This window comes from Protopterus annectens, chromosome 14.part0, assembly GCF_019279795.1.
Source record: "Protopterus annectens isolate FY-2018-M chromosome 14.part0, PAN1.0, whole genome shotgun sequence".
Taxonomy (NCBI): domain Eukaryota; kingdom Metazoa; phylum Chordata; order Ceratodontiformes; family Protopteridae; genus Protopterus; species Protopterus annectens.
The window spans coordinates 939,620,846-939,647,497 of record NC_056748.1 but is presented as its reverse complement, the minus strand read 5'-3'; the positions used below and the strand labels follow the sequence as shown (position 1 = coordinate 939,647,497).

Here is a 26,652-nt window from a genome sequence, read left to right as displayed (position 1 = left end):
GTTGAGAGCTACGACTAGGTAACAGATATCATGCATTGTGAGGAGTCCAGAACCTCTGGTTTTGGGCTAGGAGTGGGTAGGTATAATATTTTGAGGCTCTTCAATGTATTAACCATTGTGCAAAAGTAAATATGAACATCTAACATGTTTGAAAAATGGTGTCTAAATGTGCAGAGAACATGGGACTTTCCTACAGTGACACACAATTAGATTAACCAATCACAGAGACTCCACTTCGGTATAAAAGAGAATAACCTGTAAAAGTAAAGTAAAAAAGTTAATTCCTCACTGCAGGGACTGGGTATTGTGATGAAAGGAAGACCTGTAAGAATGGAATGGGGAAGGGCCCAGTCGAGTCTAATCTGAAGAGTACTACTAGAGAACTGCTTGAGTTGGGAACTGAGTGAAGCCTAAGAGAAAGTCCTACAAATTCTGGAGCTGAAAATAAAGCCTTGCAGAAAGATCTAAAGAGTGGAAGAGAGCTGTTGCTGTGCTTGATTATTTTTTTTTCTTGGACTAACATTGAGTCCCAGGAGAAAGGTATTTAGCCTGGTACAATCCTACAGATTCAAGGATTACTACCTGGAGTATCTGAGCTAACAAATGGGCCTAAGAAAGAAGCCTACCTGTATCTTGAGAAAACTTTTATGGAATAGCAAATTTGTTGGTCTGAACTATTTTTAAAGGTACTACTTATCTTGGGTTTCTATTCTTAAAGGTACTGCTGTCTTGATTCTATTTTACAGGTATTTTCTATCATAAGTTTCTGTATTAAAGGTATTTATTTTCTATCAATAAATGTGAGTTTATACATAAGTCCTGCCCTTCAGTGTCATTATTAATCTTACAATGAAAAGATGAAAAGTTAATAATGGCAGCTAAAAATAGTGGACTATGTACATGAAAGTTCACAAAATCTACAGAAAAAGTAGGAGACAGACAAATGTAGGTTTCCAGCATAGAACAAGAAATAATCACACATCTTGTTGCAGGCTGTATTAAGCTCATGGCTAAGGGTTTGTATACTGAAAGACACAACTATGTGGTTAAGCTGCTACACTTCAAACTATAACATACCATATGAACTAAGAAAGAGTGAATTTCGGGTACACTGCAGCTGCCGAGAAAGGCAAAATTGGCAAAGGTAAAAAAATTAAGCAAAACTAATTTCATGAACTTTAGCTATGCTCCGACTTTGGAATGGGGTCTGTTCCTGCCATGATAAAAAACAAAGCTAAACATCTGGAAAAATTAAACAAATGCAAGCCATGATGTATCACTCCACATACATAAAGCACCTCCGTCCCCACAGCTCACCCGTGAGCACCTACTTGCAAATCAGGACAAAATCCAGATCTGATACATTATTAAACAAGTAATATAAAACTAAACACTTGTTCATCTTAAAAATCAGTTGCAACAGCAACTGACAGAGGATCACATATTAACGGGATTTATTTAATTCATTTAAAACATTTGTTAACAGATAAGTGAATAGGTCCCATGAACTCTCTCCAGTCACAACCAGGGCCTAAGGAAAGAATAAATAAAATCAGACAGCATCTGGAAGAGTACACTCGTCACATTTAGAAGGGTACTTTCATACGTCAACTGATATGCCAAGAGCTTACCTGTTTTATCTTACATACAGGACCCACTGAAATGGGTCCTCAGTGCAGCAGAATCCCAAAGGGTACCCACTAGCTAGGAATGAGCCTGAGGATTGGTCTCAGATAGTCAAGTCCTTGACTAAAGACTTCCTAAATGTGGTTCACTTCCTCAAGCTTCAGTCAAGATTATCATGCCTGGTGAAGTTGCATGCTGAGAACAAGGTAATAATGGCAAAAATGTATTAAATAAAAACATTTCTGAAGCAAGCTTTGGGCACTGCTAATCTAGTGGAGTGGGCTTCGACCACAGCATTTGCTAACATGGTAAGCTGTCTGGTGGCAAAAGATAATGCAGTTTGCTTAACTACATCAAAAGAATTTGCTGCTCAAATGGAAGCCCTTACCTTCAGCAAGCAAATGAAGTGAAGAACCAGTTCACCTTCAAAAAAACTCGATATACCCCATTCGCGTAACATCCCTGAGTCCCTAGTGCATGTCTAGGGTATGAAGGGCTCTGGTTTCTACAATCACAAAATAAAATTAGAGGTTAACAGACTGTTTCAGTGGGTTTGTCCTAATGGACAACTCATCCTTCCCAAACAATAATTATGATTTCCTCACCCATAACAGCCTGTAGTTCAGACGCTCCTCAGTGGAGTGTTGCCTACCAGGAAGTGAGTCTTACATAAAGCAAACTTGCCTGGCACTGAGTAAGTTGGATAATGCTAGCGCGAATAAACCTGCCATCCATGAAGTTCAGATACCATGGGGAAATTCTTTAAATGGGAAAGGACATACAAGTCTCCTTTTGGTAAAAGTTTGGGCCACAATTTGACACTCCACAAGGTTGCAATGACAGAAAAAGATGGCATATGCATCACAGACATAGAAAAACCAAGGACTGTAACCGAGGACTGTAAATATGTCTTAGAAAATCAAAAATCATTTGCAAGCTAAGCAGATGAGGACTTCATTTTTACCACCTCTACCTTCCTCAGCTGCTCTGCCTTTAATGTCCAGGTTTCTGTGCCATACATTAGTACTGGTTGCAACGCTGTTTTCTACATCTAACTCTTCAGCTTCTCTGGTTTTCTGTCATACACTACATCTGACACTCTATGCCAGTTAGCAGCAGCCCCTGATTCTAGCTTTGACCTCTTCATTCAGACTTCCCTTTTCCTCAACCACCCCTCCTAGACACTTGAAGCTGTTAACCTGTTCCACTATTCTCCCTTCTACCTCAATTCTCAGCTTATTTTAATTTCCCCCATTTGCTGCCATTGCCACTGTCTTATCTGTACTCAGTTTCATCCCATATGCCTACAGTTTTGCATCCCATTCACATATCCTTTGCTGAAGTTCTTGCTTAGAATCTGCCTGTAATGTCACATCGTCTGCATACAGCAACTTTGTTGATCTGTCCCCTCAGACAATGTAGTCCGTCAATAGTATGAATAGCAGTGGACTCAGAGATGAACCCTGATGCCCACCCACTCCCACTAGTAACACCTCTGCGAAACCGAACACTGTTTGTACTTGAGTCACTGGATCCTTGTACACAGCTAGCTTAAAATAATTCTGCTTCTGGGACTTTAATCTGAACTGTTCATATCCCATCCTACTTTCTACTGTGAGCACCCTCAGGATCTAGTTCTCTCCTGTTTTATCCAGTATGTTTATTATATCTGCTGTGACCTTACCCAAGCCTACTGCTTTCCCTGACTTTTTTTTCCCTTAGTGCTGTTCTTAGTTCTTCTATGATAGGATCCTCCTCTTCTCTCACTGTAGGTCGTGTCTGGGGAAGTACAGCTTCTGTGGGACTTTTGTCATACGGAAGCTGCTGAAAATACTCCTTCCTTCTGCTTTTGATGTCCTTGTGAACTGGTTAGCAGGTTGTTGCTGGCATCTGTTGTGAAGGGTGTTTATCTTCTTTATCTTTCTGTCCTTGCCTTGCAACCTGATACAGTTTCTTTGTGCAATCTACTAACTCACTTTCCAGAAGCTGGTAGAGTGCCTCTGATGCCCTGTTCTTTGCTATTACAACTCTTCTTAGCCAACCAGTATTCCTTCCTAGCTTGGTCCATATTTTCTATCTCCCACTTTTTCCTGTACTCCTTACTTCTTTTGATGACTTCCTGGACTTCTGCATTCCAACACCAGCTTTCCTTATGCACCTTACTTCCATACCAGGCTAGGCCACATATCCATTCTGTAGTCCTCACACATGCTGTTTTGAGGAGCTGCATTTTTTTTCAACCCCACCTGTTTTCTCTTCTTTTGGGGTGTTAAGAGGCCTGAGCTATTCCTTAAACTATTGTGCTTTCTCTCCAGTCAAATTCTAGGTTTTCAGTCTAGTCTCTATTAACTTTAGATCCTTCTCTGACCCCTGCTTGCAGCTAATTGTGGCTACCAGTGGTTTAAACTGCACACCAACTATTTCACTGGGGATGGTTTTGCAATCGCTGATTCTACCCCAATGCCATTTCCTTACCAGAAGGAAGTCTACCTGACTGCCTCACTTTCTGAGCTATGTGTTGGCTTCTCTCAAGCCAGTTGCTAGATGGAAGTCTAGAATGGCCTGTCCTCCTTTACTCCTGTTGCTCTACTCATGTGGACCCAACAGGTCCTCATATCCTGTTCTGTCTGTCCAGATATATACACTCAAGTCAACCAATATCAACACCAATTCATGTTGTCCTCCTTTATTTAGTAGATCCTGCAACTGCTGTCTGAATGGACTCTTCTTCACAATCTTGTTATAGGACACAGGCTGAAATTATGAATAATGCTGCATCATTTGACTGCAGTCCAACTGCCATGAGTCTGTCACTAATTCTAATGATATGCTTCACTGCCTTATGAAGCCTCTCGCTCACCACAATTCTCATACCATTCCTAGCCTGTTTTCCTCCTCCTGGGTAGTAGACTCTGGATCCCAAGCCAGGTGGCTTAGCTGCACTGTTCTTACACCTCGTCTTTTGGATGCATAGGATGTCCATCCTCCTCTGTACCATCATGTCATCCATTTCCAAGCTGCATCCTGTCAGTGAACCTACAAAGTGTAGCAGTTCTTAGTTCATGCTTGGTAGGCCGGTTTTATGTCCAGCTTTTCTTCAACAGATCTATTCCAGGTACACAATCTGAGCAACTGGACACCGTCCAGCATAAGCTTTATTTACTTATTTATTAAAAAAGAGACATCTTTATTAAATTGTCATTTATAAAGTACAGTTTTGTACCTACCATAAATGTAGATGTTCGAAGATCCACAATGCTGCAGTCCTTACTTATGGGGTAGTCCGCTGTCCTCGGTCGGCCCGAATACCAAAGTATTAGGCTGACGTCGGTCATGGGCGCCTAGATCTGACATCAGAGCGTCAGGGTATAAAGGCGCATGACCGACGTCATATCCTCAGTCTTTTCTTGCCCCAGATGTCAGAAAGCCAAACCAGAAAGGCCACAGCCAAAAACAGAATACCTCCCAAAAACATGCCCAACAACAACCATCACCTAAAGCATAGCACCAAGTCAAACTACAGAGGGGAAGGAGGGAGGGTAAATTGGACTGCAGCAATGTGGATCTTCGAACATCTACATTTATGGTAGGTACAAAACTGTACTATGTTCTTCATCTCACATTGCTGCAGTCCTTACTTATGGGTAGAATCCCAAAGCAACGGGAAAGGGAGGATGGTAAAAATCATAAAGCATTAGGGGCCGCTAAAATGCCCTGTAAAATTGCAGTGGCAAATCCAGCCCTAGACTTAGAATAAAGAGGAAGGTGGTAATGTTTAGAAAAGGTATGCACTGAACTCCAAGTAGCTGCCTCCAAAATGTCTTTTGTAGCTACCCCCCTTATAAAGGCCGTAGAAGTAGCAGTAGCCCTAGTGGAATGAGGCCTGATTCCAGCAGGAATCTCCTTACCATGATGGGAATAACAGAAAGAAATACAAAACCCAATCCATTTAGAAATAGTTTGTTTTGAAACAGGTTTATCCTGTGAACCCAAAGCAAAAGAAACAAACAATTGCTGAGACTGTCTGAACTCCTTGGTTCTGCTCAAATAATAACGCAACTGCCTGTGAATATCCAAAGTATGCAAAAGTTTCTCCCCTTTATTTTGGGGGTTTGCATAAAAAGTAGGCAAATGAATAGTTTGATTTAAGGCCACACTAGAAACCACTTTAGGCATAAAGGAAGGATTAGTACGCAAAGATACCCTATCCTTATGAAAAATCAGGAAAGGCTCCACTGCCATGAGGGCCTGTAATTCAGAAACCCTTCTTGCAGAGGTAATGGCCAACAAAAAAGCAGTTTTCCATGATAAATACTTTAACTCGGCAGTAGCTGCAGGCTCAAAAGGATGTAGAGTAAGTTTTTCCAACACAAAATTGAGATCCCAAGCAGGGGTAGGAGCTCTACATGGGGGTCTTATATTCTTTGCCCCTCTAAGAAATTGCTTAAACCAAGGATGAGAGAATAAAGGAGGGTCACAATCATAGTGAGCAGAAATGGCTGCAGCATGGACCTTTATTGAGGAGAAAGACAAACCCTTGTCCAATAACTCAGTAAGATATTGAAGAGCAACACTTAAATCAGGTTTGGAGACATCAAAGTCCTTTCCTTTGCTCCAAATAAAAAATCTCCTCCATTTATCAGCATAAACTTTCCTGGTACCAGGCCTCCTGGCCTCCAAAATAACATTCAAAACTTGTTGTGGAAGCTGAGACCCTCCAGAGTCTAAAACAGAATATGCCAGGCTGTTAGATGCAGAGACTGAATCTTGACATTGAGGAAGTGACTGTCCTCTTGTGACAAAAGGTGCGGAATCAAAGGCAGAGGCCATGGAGGTTCTCGTACTAAACTCCTCAGTAGTGGGTACCAGTGTTGTCGAGGCCAATCCGGTGCTATCAAAATCATGGTTGGCTTGTCTTGTCTGGCCTTCAGAAGTACCTTGGGAAAAAGAGGCAGAGGTGGAAAGGCATATACATGCAGATTGTTCCAACTGAAAGATAGAGCGTCCACCCTCCAAGCTGTGTGATGAAACATTTTGTGCAAAACTTTGGCAACTGGTAATTTAGTGGAGAAGCGAACAGATCTATGTCTGGAGTTCCCCATAACACTGTCAACTGTTGAAATACATGAGGATCCAATTTCCACTCGTGAGGATCCACTATTTGTCTGCTCAATACATCTGCTAAGGAGTTCTGTGCTCCTGGTAGAAACCTTGCCTGAAGATTGAGGTGTAGATTGAGAGCAGTTTCCCACAGAATCATCGCTTGCCTGCAAAGAGGGTAAGAATGGGTTCCCCTGCTTGTTGATGTACCACATGACAGTAGTGTTGTCTGTTTGAATCAACACCTGCCCTGGACGAAGTAAATCTTTGAAAGCCATCAATGCAAACTGGACTGCTAACATTTCCTTCAAGTTGATATGCAAATGTTGGAGTTTGACAGGCCACGTGTTTTGCACCCATTTTCCATTGAGGTGTGCTCCCCAAGCCTTGTCCGAGGCATCTGTCGTTAGAATCTGACTCGCCTCTGGCCGGGTCACAGAGAGTCCCTTGTTTAGGTGACATTCCTGAGCCCACCACAAAAACTCCTTCTGAATGCAGGGTATTATCTGAATGACAGTGTCTAGATCTTGGCAGTGCTGTGTCCACACATTTTTGAGATACCATTGAAGCTTCCTCATATGCAATTTGGCATTGGGAAGCACCAGAATACAAGATGCCATGAACCCAAAGGCTTGAAGGACTGTCCTTGCAGTCAGCCTGGACCGTAGAGACATTTGCTGGAAATAAAGAGAAAGGCTTCTTTGTTTGTCCAGGGTCAAAAAAGCCATCTGGGAAGCTGTATTCAGTCTCACACCCAGAAAGCACATGTCCTGAGAGGGTACTAGACTGGACTTTGTTTCGTTCACAGAATACCCTAGGCATCTTAACACTGCCATCACATACTGTAGATGATGAAGAAGTTCGTCCTTTTCTTGTGCAATAATCAGACAGTCGTCCAAATAAGGATAAATCTGTATTCCTCTTAGTCTGAAAAATGCTATCACTGGAGCCAGAACCTTTGTGAACACTCTGGGCGCAGTAGATAAGCCAAAGGGCAATGCAGAGAACTGATAATGTAAATTTCCAGCCCGAAAACGCAGGTACCTCCTGCAACTGGGCCTGATAGGAACATGAAGGTAAGCCTCTTTGAGATCCAGAGTAACCATCCAGTGATCTTTTCCCAACAGAGGTAAAAGCTGTTGTAAAGTCAGCATCTTGAACTTTGGAATGTCCAGTGTTGAGGATAGATAAATCCAAAATTGGTCTCCACGTGTTTCCTTTCTTTGGAACTAGAAACAGGCGAGAATAAAATCCTAGGCCCACTTCTGACAGAGGAACTGGCTGTATAGCTCCTATTTGAAGAAGTAAAGAAATTTGTCTGTGAGCCTCTATCCTTTGCCGAGGAGGGACGTCTGGCATGCCTTTGAAAGGAGGCATGGTATGGAAATAGAACTTGTAACCTCGGTTTATAATGTCCAATACCCATTTGTCCTGGGTGACTAAATGCCAATTTTGCTTGAAAAGAGCCAACTTTCCTCCCAAAGGAGCTGCCAGGCAAGAGGAATCTGGCAGCTGAAAATGCAGGTCATTGGTCCTGTTTACGAAAGGACTGGCCCCTGCCCTCACCAGCAGATTGAGCAGGCGAACTCCATTGTCTCGGCCTGAAGGTACTCTGAGCTCTGCCCCTACCACGCCTAGATCTACCCCTAGACTGAGAATCAGAAGAAGGGTACGTCCACCCCTTAGTAGGCCAATTTCTACTAAACTTTGGAGGTTGCACCTGCAAAAAATCTTTAACAGTCTGCATAGACTTAGCCTTGTCTTCCATTTTCTTTAAGACTGACTCCACAGGAGGACCAAACAAAACTTCAGACTGCAAAGGGGCATCCAGAATTCTAGACTTAACATGCTCAGACAAATTCTGATCCTTAAGCCAGGCGTGCCTACGAATAACTGAGCCAGTGGCAGCCACCCTAGAAGAAGCCTGTAAAGCATCAAAACCACATTGCAAAGAGTGCTTACCCACCTGTTCAGAAACATGCACTAAATCCTGCAATTCTTTACACTCTATGCCCTCTGCCAAAGCATCCACTTTAGATCTTAGCTGAGAAAGGAGGAAATTCTGATACTTCAACATATGAAACTGGCAGTTCAAAGCTCTCATTGCTAAAGTAGAAGAGGTATACACCTTCTTACCCCATCTATCCAAAGCTCTAGCTTCCTTATCCAGAGGAACCGGATTCTTAACAACAGAGGCTCTAACACCCTTAGGCCCCTGACTAATAGTTTCTGGGTCCGCCCTAGGACTCTTATACAGATATTTATGAGCCTCAGGCACCCTGTAATACCTGTCCGGTTTAACTGGGGCAGGAGGCACAGAATCTGGATTAAGGGAAGCCTCAGAGAAAACATCTGAAACAACATCCAAAACCGGAGGTATAGCTAAGGGTCTATGCTGTGGTAAAAACAAGAACTCCCTAAGCCTCTTCCGAATCAGAGTAATCCTGTCCCTCCCACTTAAAATGCTCCCTCATGGAATGCAGAGTTTCTGAAAATGAAAAATCCTCTGGAGGAGAAGCAGAAGGAGTGGAATCCTCTGCATCAGAATCAGAATAAGGAGGGAAATCTTGAATGTCCTCAGTAGAAGACTCTGAATCATCTGAGGCCTGCTCCAAACTTTCCAACTCTGGCTCCATCCTGGGCCTCTTATCAGGAGGGGGCATAGAACCTCTAATTAAAGTAATCAAATCCTCTGCCATTTTAAGCATGTGCTTTTTTGGCACAGACCCTGAAGAACCAGAACTGACACCAGAGGAAGGCAAAACAGACCTGCCCTTAGAAGGAGCCTTAGAAACAGTAGCAGAAGGCCTAACCACCTTAGGCATAGAAGGAAGAATAGTAACCTGAGAGGCCCCTTCAGCCTGACCTGCCTCCTGAGAGGTCACATCTTGTAAAATCAAAGTTTCCCCCTGGGACTCAACAGAAACTTCAGCCGGATCCACCTGTTCAGCTGTAGCTTCTAAAGGTCCCGCGTCCGAAACGGACGAATCATCCTGCCTAGGCTTTAAAGATTTGTCTTTGCGCTTCTTAGTAGAAGCAGGCGTCGGAACATCCGACGGCATATTATAATTACACCTCTTGCCAAAGACTAACCTAGCGCAATCTAACCTCCGTTTTATAGTGCGCTTATTAAACCTAGCACAAAACCGACACCACTACGCGTGCTCCGGTCCCAAACAAGGAATACAAAGCGAGTGGTAATCCCTATGCAGTATCTGTTTCCCACAAGAAATACAATTATTCACTTTTTCTGACATCCGGTAAGTAACTGAGGCAAGAAAAAACAAAAATATTCCCCAACGGGGTACTTAGCCCAACTTGGTATCGTCTGAAACTCCGAAAGCGAAAAATTTCAGAACGCCGAACGGCACTTGCAACGCTGCTTCTGCATCGGACCATGCGGCAAAAAAGACTGAGGATATGACGTCGGTCATGCGCCTTTATACCCTGACGCTCTGATGTCAGATCTAGGCGCCCATGACCGACGTCAGCCTAATACTTTGGTATTCGGGCCGACCGAGGACAGCGGACTACCCCATAAGTAAGGACTGCAGCAATGTGAGATGAAGAACATCATGGACAATCATACATTTACATAAATAAAAACAAATCATACTGACATTAAGTTTAGTTGCAAACATTATTTATCACTTATAATCTATCCAGTCACTGTCGGTCAAACATTACACAGCTCATTCAAATCCTGCCTTTTTTTTAAACCTCGTTCCTCCTCTGCATGTACTGTTACCACAGTTCCCATTTTTTTCTATGTAATTTGCTCCTACCCTTTTCTATAGATCCCGTTTCCAGTTGTTTTTTTCTCTGTTATATTCACTACTTTTAGTACAGTTGGTTTAGACTTCAACTTCCCTTTCCTAGTAATTGCTTTTTTTGCAGCCACTATGATTAGACTCAGCCTTACTATGTATAGACAATTCTGACTGTGCATCACAGCTCAAAAAATAATTTCAATACTTATACTAATTTGGTCACCCAATATTTCTGATACAGTAGTCTGCATGGAATTTTTAGAACCTGCCAACTCATTACACACCCAGAAAATATGTTCCCAATTACCTCTTTCTTCCCCATCACATCTCAAACATTTGCTATCTACTTGAAGAAAAATTCTATGGAGTCTACTTGGGGTATAAAAATACCTATGTAAACACTTCAAGCAAACATCCTAAATCTTCTAGACTTTGTTGCATATTTGGGAGACATACATAAATCCCCCATTGTTTCTTTGTGAATTGCTTATCCAATCTCTCTTCCCAATCCTTTCTAACCTCCTCTGATGGACTCTTATAGTTATCATGCAATATCTTTTATGCTCTACTAATTATTCCTTTTTTTACAGCAACTCCTGATCTATATTCTACTAAAAACTCTACCAGTGCTGGTCTTTTGCTTAGGATCTCCCTGTTTCTTTCTCTTTGCTATACTCTGTTAGCACTCCTTAATAGAGAACACTATCTCTGTTCTGCAGTCCAAATAAATTCTTGGCCTCTTTCCATTCTACTACCTTTCCCTCTGGCCAGAAATAGCTTACTAACTCAGGGCTGCTGGGCTTTATAGCAGGCACACACTGGCCAATAGGAGCATATATATCTCTACTACTGTTAGCATGCATCTCTAGCTTAGGTTGGAACAGAGTCAATACATCTGTGACTAAATGGTGACCCTGAAGCCATGACCCTTCACAGTCCATTGCAACATCAACATCCTAAAGTGTGTGAATGGCAAAATAAAGCTCATGGAACTATTAATCCTAGAAAGCACAGCAGAGTGCAAGACTGGACCCTTGTCCATGTTCTCAACAAGGTAGCCAAGGCTATGAACTTATTCCATGGGCAGGAATAATTGAGCACTTAAGTGTCCACCTCTGAGCTGTACGATTTCTTCACATCCAGAATCACATAAGATGTCTTTCAATGTTTGTTTAAACTCCAGATACTCAATGTACTGCACCCACAGAAGTCTCCACAGGTGGCCTGATTACAAGAAGACCCTGAAATGGACAGCAAGAAACCAGACATCCGGGTAAGGGAATGTCAGGAGATCCTCTAAGGCTTCTGCTATCACCCTAGTAAAGATTCTGGTTGCTAAAGAAAGACCATATGGCAACTGCTGCTGAAAATAATGCTCCCAACTGTGAAGTATGAAAGTCTCCTATGTACAGCTCAGTTGTTTATGTGTCACATGCTTGTCTTTCATATTCAGTAACACCACCAAGGCACACTTCAGGAGCATGGGCAAATAATGCCCTATAGGGAGACCATCTGAAACTTGACATACAAGGCATTCCGGTTGAAGTTAAGGTTCAGAACTGGAGGAATAAAGCAGAAGTAATCTGTCACCTTTCAGACCACAAACTCCATCCTGCACTAGGACAGCCTCTACAGCCCCATGAACACTACAGTTTAGGAATTTTTCAAGAACTATGTTGAAAGGAACTAGCCTCTTTATGGAACACTTTCTGGGAGGGGGACCGGTGAACTGCAGTATATATATGGCTCTAGATGACTGCTTAGAATCATCCAATCACTTACGATAGTTCTCAAACCCAAGGTGAACTCAGGTAATGGTGCTTCCCATAATGAAATCAACAGTGTAGTGAGGTGGCTGTTGGAGTCATAATTCAGGGTGACTCAGATGGCACCTGCAACAGCAAGACCATATGATGCTTGACAGCCTTTCATGGATGCACTGGACAGCTCTGCTTCTTTTAGAGATGGGACAGTTCTAGTAAGGAAGTAGTAGAAGCAGCAACAAGGGGCTCACAGAACTTAAGGAGTGGGCCTTATGCTTCCTTTGGTAGTTATCAAAGTCATAAGTGTCTGAAAAGCATTTTCCCAAAAAATGGTCATTCAGGATTTTGTTTTTAAGTTGCCCCTTAACAGAAAATAACTTCAGCCACATTATTCTATGCAGGCCATATTACATGGCCAACAAGTCTGACCTAAATGTTAGCAGTTAGAACTGCATCAGTACGTACAGTACCCCACCAAAGATGCCACCAGCAGAGCCACAAAAAGATCCTCCTTAAGCCCAGATTCAAACAGGCCATCAAGCTTATCCACAGGCTTCCTAAATGGGAAAGCCTGGAAAATGGGAGAGGTAAAGCAAACAACTGAGGGCCCTGATTCCCAATGTGGCACTTATTACACCCATCTATTATTCCAGACTTCATGTCAGGTGGCAAAGTGACGGAATGATTTGGCCTTTGTAATCTACAACTGGATTAAAGCTACTCATAAGATTCTACACTGTGATGCTTGGTAAACTGGTCTGCCAGTTCAGGTGGTGGTTTGTAATGGGCATGAGCCTTTTTTAGGGGCTGACAACTAGAAATAGGATGGCTCCAGGCTACTCAAAAGTCATTCCTAATAGCAGGCTCTAAGGGCAGGATAACTTGAAAGACTCTTGGGTGTCTCCCCCAGAAACTCTGCTAGGTATGTCTGGGGAGGAAGATGCTTCTCTCTCAAACTTAAAGGCAAGCTTTAGAGAAGGGATTATTAAGCAGAGAAGTAGAAAAGTGGATGTGGTTTCCCTACATTTGTCCATTTCTAAAATAAAATCCTTTAATTATGTCACATTATCACAAGACCTTAAGATAAAGTATAACCATCATGAGAGACTGGAAGATGTCCTGGCTGACAGTCTGACAATTTTATATAGTTACTGGTATGAGCTTAACTGTGGGTAAGCTTATAACAGACTGGCAATGATCAGTGGGAGAAAGGGAACCAGCATTATGCTACCCAAAAGCTGCCTATAGAAAAAGATGCCCAAGTCCGGCCTGGAGAATATTTTAGACTGAACCCATTAATGGTATGTTCTACACTTGTGACTCAAGCTCCTACCAAACATCAAATGGATGCATGACGTCTAGGTCCTGAATCATAAGCCTTGGCATGTAAGGACCAAATGGCCCTTCCTCAGCTGTCTGAGTACAGCACTGTACTAGGCATAAAGATGTGATTTTATCATGAATGGCACTTCAGATGGGGGTTGGCATAATGGTTAAGGTGTTTATCTCACAGACACAAAATACAGGGTCTGATTAACAACTTTGCTCACTTTCTGGTTATTGTCTAGATGTGTAATAGTCTTCAAAATGACTTGCCTAATATTTACTTACAAACCTATGAACACTAATGAATAGCTAACAACCATCTATTATTTCAAGCAGGAAGGCAGCACACACAGAACCACACATCCAACTGCTTTAATTGTAGGTGTGACGCAGTGCTTGGAAAACTCGACTATTCGGCATTATTTTGCAACGATATCACCTACTGGTAAAGTATGTTTTGCTTGTACATGAGCAAGTTATTTATTTATTGTACTATATGTATGGGATTAAAAATCATACATCTTTCCTGCTTAGTTTTCTCCTGAGCCAAGCCTAAAAATGGACTACCTGAGTCGGTGTACTAATCCTGTTAAACACAAGACAAAATAAAATTAAATTCAATTGACAACACAACAGACTACTCCACGAGCATTCACAAAGCGTGCTGCTGCAGACTATATATGCACAGTTTTTAAATTAGGATGAAGCAAAAGTAATAGTATAAAGAATATGTACTTACTTGTCATTCCATCTATCAATCATATTCAGTTGCTGTAAAGTTGTTGCGATATCATGCGGACACATACCAGTTGCCCTGCTGATTCCCTTAATACTGATTGGTTTCTCCCTGTTAAAATACATATATTCTAAAATAACACTTTTCCAATAAGCTGAATAGGATAAGCGACCCAAATCAGACAGTGGTTTTTCAGGGGATCCTGCTTGCCCCTCTTTTCTGGAAAGAAGATAACCTAAAAAGATAAAAATTCCTAATTAAATTAAGTAGCCTTGGATTCCCAGAATAATATTTATAATTAATACACTTCTCATGTGATATGCCTTTTTAAAGTACAAATGTATGCCAGTCTGCAATATTACAAAGAACTGATAATTTGTGTTAACACTTGCACATGCAGTTTTTTCATCTAAAAGCAGTTTCCCAAACAAGTCCAATAATTATTTCTTCCATTATGGAAATGAGCATAACCAATGGCATTTTATGCAAAGGTAACTGCTAGAAATTATAGAAACCATTATGCAATTCTGAATTGAACTAGGGAGATAGATTATTATAATGTTAATACAATAAGATTAAGCTTCTCTTCATAAACTGCCAGACAATTTACAGTCAAAGGGGAACAGTGTGGCATCTATTATAGTAATAACCGACAAGTGGTTGTGGCATATTGAATATTTATCCACGGTTCACTCAGGAGTTGGTTATTCCTATTAATACAATGACATAATTTAAGAAAGAAATTACTTGCTTTTCTTAAATAATGCCCTTGTATAACAGCGCCGCGGTGTTCTTCCATACTGTTTCCATATTCTGTGCCTTGCTGATGTATTACGCATGCGTAGAGTTCCCCGTGGTTATACAATATATCAGTGATTTGGAAAGCAAGCAATGGAGAAAGGAAAATCTTCATTGCTTCTTCTTTTTACAAACTGTAAAATCCGGACAGTTTAGAGGCATGAGAAAGACAGGGCAAAAATACAAAGAAAATCAGGTACGGTTCTTTATTTTTTGCATAATGTACCTGATGTTTCTTGCATTTTCTCTGCCCTCTGTACGTACCTCTCGACCTCTTAGCTCAAGGAAACTGGAAAGCCTTAGCATATACTAACAGAAGAAAGCCTGTGTGACCGGACTTTTTTCTACTGGGATATGCTCACTTTACAATGGGTACCCTGATTTGGCTGACCTTTCAGCATGCACGCTTTTGAACGTTAACGAGCTACCACTGTAAAATAACAAATAAATACAGAAAAGTAGTTTTGATGCGTGACAACGGCTGGCTGTTCCAGTTACAAGATAAAGTAAACATTCTAGTTAACCAGCAGCTTATTTACACAAGTGCAGGTAGTGAAACAAATAACAAAATACAAACACAAGTATTATCTATAGACTTTCTATTTCATAAGTAAAAACATTCTTTCATACAAGACTTGCAAGATACGGAACTGTGAGTAACTAGCTTTTCTTCAAGAAGGAAAGAGAATTACATAATTACTTCAGTTCTACTTAAATATTTAAGTTGCACTTACACTGACCTGTAAGATGATGCTTCATTGACTTTTCTGCTCTGTTCCATCTGTTCCATGTTTTAGCCAAAAAGTTATCTGTTTACATTTTTTTAGTTTGTTCTGGGACTTTAGTATTGTATTTTAATTAGAAGTTGTGGGAAAATTGTGTTTCTGTATTATTCTGCACTTCTACAAGCAGAATTTCTTGTAAAAGCTATCCGTTTTGTGTTTTAAACACTGACAAGCCATAAAGACTGTGTACTATTACTACTACTACTAGATTTGTGCCTTAGTCATTTATTATTGCATTTTTTCCATAGTTTGTTTGTGTCTTTCGGCTTTTCCCGGTTAGGGGTCATCACAGCGGAACTCCCGTCCGCTAATGATTGATAGTTGAGTTTTACGTGCCGAGTTACCAGCCCTGACGCACAACCTTCAAGAAGGTACGCCCATTCACGCATGTCTCCATGCAGAAGACGCTCTAGCTGAGAATCGAACCGGACAGCGTCTTACTGTGAGGCGACAACGCTACCGCAGCACCACCACCGCGGGTAGTTTTTCCATAAACAATATTACTGAAAAGTGGTAACTGCTGTGGGTGATCCTGACAGTACAGAAGGCCTAGGTGAAAGGTGTGCCCCTAAGTATAAATAAAATCATGGGGTGGCTTACTTGCAATTAAATGATCCAGGTATTGAAGGTAGAAAAAAGGCTGGGATGGTAATTACCAGCACATGTAGTGTCACCTGGTACCCTTATTTGGATTATGGGATCTCCCTCTGCTATTTGAGAAGGTTGGGAGGGGCTTAAGGCTCCATGGATGGCTTCTCAGTACATAAATGTGTCTTTAAGAAAGGCTAACACTGGTCTTGGTATCCTCTCTCAGTCATTAGTGAGAAAGAATGAGTTCCACAGGGAGTGACGCTGTGCTAAATTGAGCAGTATTAAACAATTAGCAGCTGTGCTCTTGTCTGGGAAAATAAAGTAGTCTTGATAAAGACTGCCCAGATAGTTTGAGGACTTCTGGCTTTGCTATTGTTTGGGTAATACTCAGGAGTCTGGAAAAACACTGCCCAGGCAGGTTTCAAGATTAAGTCTTTGTTTGTAGGCTGGTGCCCATTTTGCTGAAAATCAAAATAAAAAGTTATCAAGCATTTGATCTTCTTGTAAAAAAGATGAGATAGTTCTCAGTTATTAGGTTAAACGTTTAATGGCAAATGAGTGCTGCTTAGATGTACAGTTTACATGGTTTAAAGTACTGGTTACATACACTCAGAATAAGTGGGTGTTTTCTGTTCTGGAAGCTCCAATTAGTCTGAATTTGGCAGGCTAAACCTTTAATGTTAAAGCCAATTGGTGGATCCATCCTGGAGTGCATGGGGGCGAGTTAAATCATCAGGTCTTGGGTTTTCAAGTCTATAATTAGCATGCCTGTAAATGCAAATGCAAACTGTAAACATATTAATAGTTAATACAGTCCAGGTAATGGGGGGGGGGGTTTACACCAACTTGCAATCTACGTTTATTAAATACCATCCCAAGTTTTAACATACACTTATTTTTAAAGACTTATGAAAAGCAAGAAACTGTTGTTGATAAAGATCTGTAGTTAATGGCTTAAACTGTATTACGTTGCAGGATTTTCGTAAATACTTCTTCAGATTTGCTTTAAATGTCAAAAACACTAAAATGCAATAAAGTGCACTACAGAATACTGACCGGAGTTGAACACCGGACAGTCATCCAGTTCTGTTTTACGTTGCGGGTAGGGGGAGGGAGAGGGGAAAAAACTCAATTTGCGGCTCTGATGTTTAAACAATAATTCACCCCCCCCCCAAGAATATAACCTTTCTTTTTGTAACTATGCATTCCCACCAGTCTATTCTCACTGCTCCGTGCCTTATGACTAACGGCTCATTTCCAACTTTCGGTTACATTCAGTCAGTCATGTATATTTCCTCACCAAAAGGATAAAGGGTCTCAAAAATCTGTCCTATGCTGCCCGACTGAAAGAACTCCAGCTCTATTCAGTCACTTACCGCTTGCTCAGAGGTGACCTTTGCCTAACATACAAGGCCATGTCAAACCCAGATTTGATGAATATGCTTCACCTCAAAAAATCTAGATCCATCAGAGCCACAAGGGCGGGAGACTTAAACCTCGACACTGCTATTAATAGGACGTGCTGGAGGGATAGATTCATCACCCAAAGACTCCCTATGCTGTGGAACAAAATCCCGGTACATGTGAGGCAGAGCACCTCGCTGGCCTTGTTCAAGAGAAATCTTGACCAATGGATGGGAGATCGCAGATATACCCCAGGAATTACCTCAGTGTCACTGCTCGACAGAGGCACAGCAAAATAATGGGTATAGTTCCCCATACTAAAGGGGTGGCGTAAGCCACAAAACAATGGGCTAGGCTTATAAATGCCCTCGGGCAGATAGCCTAGTATGAACCTATGAACCTATGAACCTATGAACTTAAGGTTGGTTTTCCATTAGTGTTATTTTTTTCCAAAACAGGCGACACCCTTATTTTCTTGTCAGTACCCCCCCCCCACCTTACTCAAGTGAAACACACTATTCTAGCCCTATTCTACTTAATATGGTTTCTCCCTTACAATTTTGACAACAGAATTGCAAGCAACATCAACCCTATATGTTGCATTCCCCTGTATATTTCCTCAGTTTGCTACTACGTTCAGCTTCCTTTCGTGCATCTGAATTAGTGGATTGTACTACAGGGCTCCCACAGATGTATCTAGGCTCCGGAACCATCACTTCAGCAGGCAAAACACATGTTCTATGACATTTCTGGTTTGAGCGTGTGCATCATTATGGCATTCTTCTGTGGGTGTATGTGCATTTCTGATGGGTGGCATCAGCCAAGGTTCCAGTGCATAGCCTGCATCCCCAAGTAGATAACCCTGTAGGACATCCTCCCTAACAAACATATGGTACAGGTTTGGAGGTGTGCCAGCTATGTGAGTCATAGTAACTGCCAGGGTTGCCACCACACATGTTCAAGATGACTGCCTTGGCATTACACACAGCTTGACAATTGACGTACAGAGTGCCCTGTTCCCAGTTGGTGCTTTCATTTCTGCATGAATGCAATCTATGGGACCCAGTACTGCAGGGTAGTGTGCTACCTGCTACAACTGTTGCATTTTTCTGGCTGTCTCCTCAGAACTACTGGGAAAATACATGTGGCTCACTGGCATGCTGGAGCACAGCATCCAGGAATTGGTGGAGGATCCCAGTTGCTGATGCCTGTGACATCTCCAGCATTTCCCTTCTTGGTCTCTGAAAGGTAGCTGTGTCTGTCAAGCCATTTCAGAGGCACACAATTGACAAATACATGAAAATGGAATGCTGTGTGATAAATATGTACAAATGTGTCAGGGACAGATCCTTTGACAGCACTTTTAGCATTTCAAAGACATTTTGTTAGCAAAATGGGTAATTTTCCTGTTCTTGTTTTGGGGTGGGGGCAAGGATGAGTTACTGTTATGGCACAAACAAGAATAGACTGTTCTTTTGGGGGGGAGAAAATGTGACTTACTGTTCTGGCACAAACAAAGATATGTTGCTCTTGTTACTCTCCTTATTTTGCATCCTACTTGTTGCTAGTATTTCACATCTCTGGCCTGTTTTATGTTTCTCCAGTACGTAACATTGACTGGCTACCTTTTCTGTTTTATCTGGAAACAGTTATTTTGTAGCTATGTGATACTTATGTGCATTATACTTCTGTTGCCTTTTAGGACACCTACAAGTATGTCACTCAGGCATGTCAATCTATAGAGAACCCCCTTCAATGATACCAAAAAGTCATAGTAGATGGGTTTTGGCAAAATGGTGCTTTTCTCCTGGAAAGAGCATCTTTACAGCATTAAAAAAAGAGACGACACTAATGCTTTATTTAAGCATTCTTTGGTATGTCCCAATTTTAAGAAATTTTTGTTCTCTATTTTAGAGGTTTGTAAGAAAGATATGAGGGATGGTGACTATAAGAATTACTTACAACAACGTGAAACTGATTGGCAGGTTAGATTAAAATCCGACTCACCCCCCGGCTTGAACGATGTTATTAATGTTAAATGTTATTTAAAGCATCGTGAATTATGTATTAACAAAAACAGTGATGCTTTATTATTGCATTTTATGTAGGTAAAGTTTGGTATTTGACCTTTTACTTCAGTTAATTGATGTTTTTTTATTGGATAATTGATTGATTAGTTCAAGTTTTTTTAGTATTTAAACCATGTGATTTTTGTATTGTTTTATCATTCTGAAGAAGTCTGTGACGAAAGCGGAGAATAAATTCGGAATACGCTATTTGTTTGTCTTTGACATTCCATTTTTGCTGCTTCCACTGGTGTTTTTTCTTGTTGTTTTTGACGTTTGGTTGGGCACTTCAGTTGTTCGAAGTTGCCATTACCTCTTGCTTAACTTCTTCCAGGCCCATCTGGAGTACAACACAGTACGTCTTCTGCAGCTGGAAAGCCAAATGCTTTTATGTCAGTAGTGCTGAGCATTTCAAAGAAATATTGTAGTCTGTGATTTTAATCTCAGGCCTGCTGTGTGTATTGCGGTACTTTCTGTAATAGTAGTGGCAATCAGTTTGTCAGCATATACTGTACTACAGTAGTGCAGGTATTAATGTATACCTATGTTTCATGCTTTTTATCAAAGGTGATCATGACAGTGGGAGTGTGGGCCATGTGCCACTCAATGTCAGTGGATCCGCAGACTCTGATGATGATGGTGGTCAAACTGAGGCAAAGTCAGGGAGGTGCAGGGGTTGAATCTGACACAGAGGTTGACATACAGCCATCCATTGCATTTCCATCAGAAACAGTCAGTAGGCCTACATCTACCCAGTCCACTGAAGCCACAGATATACTCAAATGACATTGTTTTCTAATACTAAAATAGACATTTCTGACCTATCTATACAATAAAAAAACATTTTAAACTAATGACTTCATTTAAACCTGGGGCTCTATCTGCACCCAGTAATAGTTGCCAAAAGGCTTCTTTACATTCTAATGTGTTGTTTAAATCACCAGCAAATAATGCTTTTTCTACATTGTCCAGAATAAAAAATTCAAACTTCTTAAATTCATTACATATCATAGCATGCCTTGATAGTGCATTCATTCTATCCTTCTTCTTTATTGCCAAACAATGCTCATATATCCTGCGTTTGAGACATCTTTATATTACAGTCTATTAGTACCAACATTAGTGGAACACCTAAAAGATGTAGCACATTTAATCCCCTTTACAGAGTACATTGCAAGCATTTCAGAATATTTGTGAAGGTGAATTTAGAAAAATCCATTCAACAAACAAAGAGAAAAATTTACCCTCGGTAGAGTATTCAGCTTTACAGTTGTTAAGCAATAATACTGGGATAAGAATAATGAAGGCGGATAAGGGTGGTAAAATAGTAATTATGAACATATGAGAACATAACAGAATCTATGTTAAAGGAATTAGTATATGGTGATTATACATATAAGTTTTTAATACAACAGTTTATATATACATATATAAAATGTTATTTAATCATTTCAATATCAATTAACATGTCATTTCCTGTTTTAGTTAATTATTTTAATATAAAAGAAAGGGTGGGCTGTGTATTTTTTGTTTCTGAAGAAGATCACAGTATTAAAAAGTGATTGAAAGAGCTAGTTCCACGTGTCCGAATTTGGTTTATTTGATGAACTTTTGAGCTGGGTGTTCTAAGTTTTAAGTGTTTCTTTTTGGTTTCTCTACGTGTTTTTGATGACATTTTGTAATATGTTGACATTGTTTGAGGATTCAATGATTGTGCCCAATTTGCCATTGTCAGCGAACTTGTGGAGCCACAGACCATCTTTATTCCACTGATTTTCTGAGGAATGCATTCCAAACAGTAGGGGGCCCAGCACAGACCTTTGTGGGACACCACTGGTAACAGGTCTGCTGGTAGAGGTGGAATCCTCACCTATGACTGTATGCATTCTGTTGGTGAGCCAGTTGGCTACCCATCTAATGATGTATGTGTTAATCTCCAGGTGGGTGAGTTCTGCAATGATGCCTCAGTGGGGGATTGTGTCAAAGCCCTTGGGCAAGTCGAGATAGGCAGTATGTAATGATTTGCCGTCATCCAGGGCTTTGGTGACACTAATAAAGAATTCCACTAGGTTTAGCAGGCACAATCTGCCCTTGACCAAGTCAAAGTGGGTCGGATAAAGAGTTTAAAGGTCACCAATGTCCTTGTTGATAAGGTCCAAGATGATTCTCTCCATGGCCTTACAGACAAGTCTGGTCAAGCTTATGAGTGTATAGTTTCCTGAGTCAGTTGAGGGACCCCCTCTGTGCAAGGGTATTACAGAGGCTGTTTTTCCCTCTGCCGGGAAAAAGCCAGTACTTAGACTGTGGTTGAAGACAGCACCCAGTGATTCTGCTAACTCTTGCTTTAGACTGTTTAGTAAGCAGCCTGGGATGTTATCTGGTCCCATAGAGGCTGTGTTTTAGCACTGACGAGTGTGGTTAGGACCGGTTATTTGGAGATAATAGGTAGAGGACTGTTGGCAGGTATGCTCTGGGGTATGATCGGTAGAGACAGGGGTGTGAAATTGTAGCCAAACCTGTGTGCTAACAGGTTGACTATGTCCTCAGGTTCAGTATGAGTAGTATTGTCCACTCTGAATTTGGTGCTATGCCAGGCCTTCTTTTTTACATTACAGACATAGCTACAGAATATGTGTTTTAATTATCCTTAGCTATGGATGCTAATTTAGTTTTGTAATTAGCTTTGGAGGACTTTACAAGATGTCTACTTTCCTTGTTCAGGCTATGGAAGGTGCTCTTCTGTTGAGACTGCTCCATCTTAAATATGGACATCAGTTGCTTTCTCTTGTATAATCTATTTATGCTAGATGTCCACCATGATGGCTTTTTTTTCATGAGTTTTGATCTCTTCTGGTACAGCTAAGGCTATACACTTGTAAAGGTGTTTATACAGGCCATTTGTGTACACCTCTGTATAGGTGTCTTTACTGTCAGTGGTGGCAGTAGGTTTGAAAGTATAAATGCCATCACTTAAGAGGCTATAGTTTGCTTTGCAGAGATTTTTCCACCTTTTGGATCCTGCAGGGGAGGGGGGAGGGGATCAGTTATGATCATTATACTAAGCATGACTGATTTATAGTCAGACATTACCAGGGAGGGTCTCACAAATGGAGTGGTGCAGCAATCTCCCATGTTGGCGAGTACTAGGTCAAGGTCATTCGTGGCCCTTGTGGGGGTGCAAACTAACTGTTCCAGAGCATTCATGTTTACAAAGTGCAGGAACCTTAGGGCAAGTGTGTTTGAGCTCATACATATATATATATATATATATATCCCAATCGATGGAAGGATAGTTACAGTAATCTATGCCTAGGGTGTTTGGCTATATTATGAGTGACTCAAGTAAGTCCAGAAAGGCACTGTGTAGTTTTTATGGCTCATGTTGGTGGACCTGTAGTTAAGGTCATGGAGGGGGATTTCTCCTACAGTTAGTTGGACTTGTAGTAACTCTAGAGAGTCGTACTGCTGAACCATTCTTGAGGTGTACTTGTCTTTTATGAACATGAATACACCTCCTCCTCTGAATCTTTCACATACCTTTTATGGCCTCAACATGTGGAAGGCATTACAGCCTTTCATGGCCACAGTACTTTCAATGGCCCTAAACCATGTCTCTGTGGCTGCACAAACATCGACAACTTCCCAAGTAAGAAGTGCCTCCATTAAGTGTAATTTCTGACTCCTAGCATTAAGCAGCATAACCTTGAGTTTGTCTTTTCAAGATATTTTCATGTCAGGAAATTTGTTCTCATGACATTGCCTTCAAAAGTCACTATGGGGAGGCAAATACCTTGGCCAGTAACCAAAAGGCAAGAGGTGACAGATGAAAACCATCCCAGGTAAAGCAGCATGGTCTGTCAGCCATATCATCCCAGCCTGACAACTACTGGATCCCCCTAGAGTGACACCAGTAGCTAAGCCAATTGTTGAAGTCGATAATTCTTTTGTTTGTATTGAGGCATGGTCCTGGGTGAAGGTAGACTGCTGCTTAGGGCTACGGACATACCCATCTGGGACACAATCTGAGAGGTCAGGCATATCTCTCTTCATATAGTCCAATCAGGTACGTCTCAAGTTATTTACTCCAACATGGAGTACGAGTACAACAGAAGTGTACCTGTGGATGTTCTTACATTCACTGCTGCAGCATGTGGGATTCCCGGTCATGGAAGCCCGACAATCGGCCATTGTACTGTAGACTCTTGCTGCTTTAAAGGTACGCCAAACTTCACCCAAATGTTGCCGGTATAGCACAGGGCATAAAGATGACATTTAGGCCAACAACAGAACTTCTTTGGTGCCAATCCAAACATATGCTTTCACCATTAGTCTGTTTACCTGCATCCATTTTCTGTCAGGTGAACGAATTTTCATTCTTCACTGACTACCTATGCCTGTTTGCTGACTTCTTTGCAGTTGCAGATAAGTGCCCCACTGGGAATTTTTTTTTCTAGCTTTCTTGTTTTTTTGTGCTCCTTGGGGTTAATGTTATCCAGAAAGGGCAAATGCCAGTGTGGGAGACAGATTCTCCATAAAGACCACCATGATGTGTCTTTTTTACCAAGGAGCTTCTCATGACCATAAGTCTTGTTCTATTTGTCAGGCATTTGTCCCAGAAACCCTTCACAGTAGACTTTCTTCCCTTTCCTTTTATCTTGAGAACAAACATTTTAAGCTTCTCGTTAAATATATAATGGAAGGAATCTCCCACCCTGAGGGTCATCCTTGAGGGAAGAAGATGAAAAATGTACAGCTAGAATCTTCTGCTGTCCAGCCTCTGCCAGGTGTTTCTCTCAAGGTCACTATAAATCTGGAGCTCGCCCGGTTGTGTTGTTGGATTTCTCTGTCACAACAAAGTTGGAGAAAGGTGAGGATCTGGATGGCAGCACGTATGAAGAAGCTTTGCAGGTGTCCATCTCGGATGTTCAGGGGAAACCATGGTTGGTTTTATCTGAGGGGAGTTCCTCAGTTTTTTAGTTGAGAAAGAAGTTCCTACTACTGTTCTCAACTGTTGTCCCGGGTCTTAGCCCTCTCAGTTTTTTGGTGGGGACATTCCCTTAAAAAAGAAACAAAAAATCAAACATGTTTTATCTGCTACTAGGGATCCACAAATTGAGTGGCAGGCCTCCACTCAGAGGCTATTTACTGCTTTAATGTCCTTAGCACCTCCTCAAGGGGTTTCGGTTCCTGCTCCTCCTTGGTCCTCTACTCCCCTTAAAAGGCCTAGAGAGCAGGATTCTTCTGAGGATAAATTGGATTCTGATGACGATTCCCTGACTTATTCTACACAAATTCCTTCTCTTTAGGACTATGGGTCAGACAAGGAGGAATCCATTAGTCCTGATGTTCCTTTTGAGAAAATTTCCTTTGGGGAACGCACTCTCTAGGATGATGGAGTTTTTTAATAGGGATTGTGCTCAGGTCTCTGATATCCATAAGGGGTACTACGAGTTGCTGCAGTTGGAATCTCCTAAACCTGCATTTAACCCTCCTGTTTTGGCTGCTTTGCTAGATGCTTTTTCCAATGCCTCTCATATGCTTGATCCTCTGCCCCTTCCAAAAAAACTGACAGGTTTTATTATAGGATGCCTGGGGATTGTTGTTTTTTATATAAATGCCCTGCTGCTGACCCCTCTGTAGTGTCTGTAGCCTCTGATAAGCCATCTCAATTGCTTCCTTCCCCAAGTTACTGCCTTCAAACAAGGACAACAGAATTATGGAAAGGCTGGATAAGAAGGTTTACACTTCTGCTACCCTAACATTTAGGGCTATTAATTACCAAACCTATTTGTTTAGGTATGTAAGGGTAAATCTTCTGTTCTTTCCTTGCTAAGGACTTCCTCTCAAGTTGTTTGTCATCATATCACATGTAGTTATGATGCAGCAGATGCCTCCTCTAGGGCTGCTGCTTTTGGTTCAGTGATGAGGAGGTATTCTTGGCTTAGAATTCAACCTCTACCTGATGATATTAAAGCTAAGTTGATGGATGCTCCTCTGGATTCTAAACTTTTGTTTGGAGAAGCTGCTGCTGCTGATTTGTTTAAGTACCTTAAGGATAAGGATAAGGCCTTACAGGAGCTTAAACATGTGTTTGTTTTTTCTGTGCCTAAATTTCAGAGAAACTTCCCTGCTAAGCAGAAAATCACATCCCTCTACTAAAGGTAAGAAAAGTGGCAAACGGGCTCCTCCTGCTAACGCTACTCAGTTTTCAGGGACTCCAAAATCTTTTCTGAACAAACCAGGTGCTGTATGACTATCCATTACTTCCCAGCCACATTCCTCTTTCTCTTTTCCTTTCTTTTTCTCTTCCTGTTTGGCTTCAGATCACTCAGGATGCTTGGGTTCTGTTGATCACTTGTCAGGGGGTACTTCATGTTGTGGAAATCCTGTCCTCCTTTTATGGGCATTCCTCAGCCTCCTTGGGAACAACTTCCCTTTTTCCCAGTGGTTCTTCAAAATCTCTTGACTCAGAGTAATATTCAAGAGGTGCCTGTGTCCAAAAGGGGGAAAGGGTTCTACTCCAGACTGTTCCTAGTGCCCAGAAAAGAGGGCACTGGAAGACCAAATCTAGAACTCTATCATCTTAACACTTTTTCTTAAAAGTGCCTTCCTTTCAGATGTTGTCCCGCTAGATTCTGTTTCCTCTCTTGCTCCCTCAGGCCTATATGGTGTCTGTGGATCTCAAGG

The 26,652-nt window shown here is 41.4% G+C and overlaps 1 protein-coding gene across 5 annotated transcripts in view; it reads right to left on the bottom strand.

The window, feature by feature from the left end:
- KAT6B (lysine acetyltransferase 6B) overlaps positions 1-26,652 on the bottom strand; it is a 2,279,653-nt gene that overhangs the window by 349,984 nt on the left and 1,903,017 nt on the right. For all 5 annotated transcript variants that reach the window (XM_044056739.1, XM_044056740.1, XM_044056738.1 and 2 more), the window contains exon 13: positions 14,325-14,556. In XM_044056739.1, the coding sequence (XP_043912674.1) occupies positions 14,325-14,556 (232 nt within the window). The remainder of the gene's footprint in view (positions 1-14,324; positions 14,557-26,652) is intronic.